At 39.5% G+C, this 1,844-nt stretch overlaps 1 protein-coding gene across 1 annotated transcript in view; it reads right to left on the bottom strand.

Annotated features, from left to right (window-relative positions):
* LOC107099527 (galectin-9-like) overlaps positions 1–915 on the bottom strand; it is a gene marked incomplete at its 5' end in the record, with an annotated part of 7,105 nt that extends 6,190 nt beyond the window's left edge. The window contains one exon of the mRNA XM_015397688.1: positions 664–915. Within this exon, the coding sequence (XP_015253174.1) occupies positions 664–915 (252 nt within the window). The remainder of the gene's footprint in view (positions 1–663) is intronic.
* Positions 916–1,844: the final 929 nt, after the last annotated feature.

Genomic DNA, 1,844 nt, shown 5'->3' with positions numbered 1-1,844 from the left:
GCAGAGCAAACTCCTGTTGTGACAGTGCCGTTAGCTGCAGGAGTTTGCTCTGCAACCAGAGGGTTATTGGTTCAAGCCTCGGCTCCGGCTTTCAGCATCATTGTATCCTTGGAAGAGACATTTCACCTGCATTGTCTACTGATGGTGGTCAGAGGGCCTGGTGGCGCCTGTGTACAGCAGCCGTGCTTCTGTCAGTGACCCCAGGGCAGCTGTGGCTATAATGTAGTTTGTCACCATCAGTGTGTGAGTGTGAATAACTGAATGTACTGTAAAGTGCTTTGGTTGAACCTCTTGACTTGAAAAAGTGCTATAAGAGTACAGGCCATTCACTACTATTATATTTCAGATTTAAAGATTCACCAAAATTAGAGACTGAAGGCTCTCGTTAAAGAGTCAGATCTCCTACAGAAAACACAGAAGATGGATAAAACTAAAGGTATTTGTCCTTCAGAAGCTTATTAGCCTTAAAGTTCAAAAGCTTTTTTGCTACATATCAAAGTTTCCATACAGTTACTATAAGTCAAAGACTTTCCTCTTCTACACTCTACTGAAAAAAAGGAGGGAATCACCATAGCAACCAGTCACTTAGCATGTTTTAAAGCTCTGTTTCTTAAATTATTCATTAGTGACAAAGGAGAAATCTGTGTAGTTGTCTTTTTTTCAGGAGGTGATGATGCCGACCTGGTAGAAATCCCGTGTAACGGTGATCTGCAGGGTGAAGTTTTGTCCAGAGTGAAACGGCGTGCTTTGCTTCCTCTCCTCTGAGCCCCAGTTACCGTACTGGAAGGTGTTGGTGACCACGTAAGGGTGGCCGTCATTATAACGTGGGTTGAAATGGAGGGCGATGTTTGCCCCCTGACTGGAACCGCACTGCAAGTTCACATGGAACCTGAGGAGTAAAAAAAAAAACAGTGAATTTCAAGAAATGTTAGACTGAGGAGGGAGATTTAATATATTTATTTATATATGGGCATAAAAACAGACTATTTACAGAAACGAAAAAAGCTGTTCAGAAATTGGTTTGTTAAAGAGGTTTCTAAAGTCTAATATCTGCTGGGAGGAAGGATCTGTGATTACGGTAATAAGGGCACTTAGGGTGAAGCCTAAGGCTGAAATAACTAATCGGATTAATCGTGATTAATCATCATTGGTGGGCCGTTATCGGTGTTAACGCTCTGTGTTAATGCCAGACTCTTATCTGGTGATAAAAAAATATCGCCGTTAATCTATTCACAGTAGGGTTGGGAGCTGGGTCTTACCAATGATGACTTTCACCTTGATACTTAGCGTGGATGTATAAATGGCGCGGATGCAGGGGCGGATCTAGGATTCTAGGAGATCAGGGGCTTAGCCCTGAGGGTGCAGATGTTGACTCCTTTTCTTCCATCTTTTTTTTTTTGCCGCCTCGAACACAAAACCAAAATTTGTGTGTACTTCAATTTACGCAAGTAGAGAGGCGCTGAGAACCGTCTCATCCAACCCAATCAACTTTATTTATATAGCACATTTAAAACAGAAACATGTTGACCAAGTGTTGCACATATAAAATACATAATAAAATAAAAAAAATCATAAAATAATATAAGAGAACAATTAAAAAAATATAATAAATACAATGAAATGAAATGGGGAAAATCAGCTAAAACATTAAACAGCACACAGTTCCTTAACTGTGCTTATTCCTCTCTTCACCAACAACAAATCATGTGGATTTGTTGACATGTGTGCATTATTTGCCAAAATTAAAGGAGGGGAACCATATATTTTAGCTGACTGAAATAATCTGTTCCCCCTTTTATGATCTTTATCAAATGTATTTTCTGTTTAAATATTTATCTAAAAAT

This window comes from Cyprinodon variegatus, unplaced genomic scaffold (genome assembly GCF_000732505.1).
Source record: "Cyprinodon variegatus isolate N-32 unplaced genomic scaffold, C_variegatus-1.0 Scaffold881, whole genome shotgun sequence".
NCBI classification, from domain to species: Eukaryota; Metazoa; Chordata; class Actinopteri; order Cyprinodontiformes; family Cyprinodontidae; genus Cyprinodon; species Cyprinodon variegatus.
This window is presented reverse-complemented; position numbering and strand designations above follow the sequence as displayed.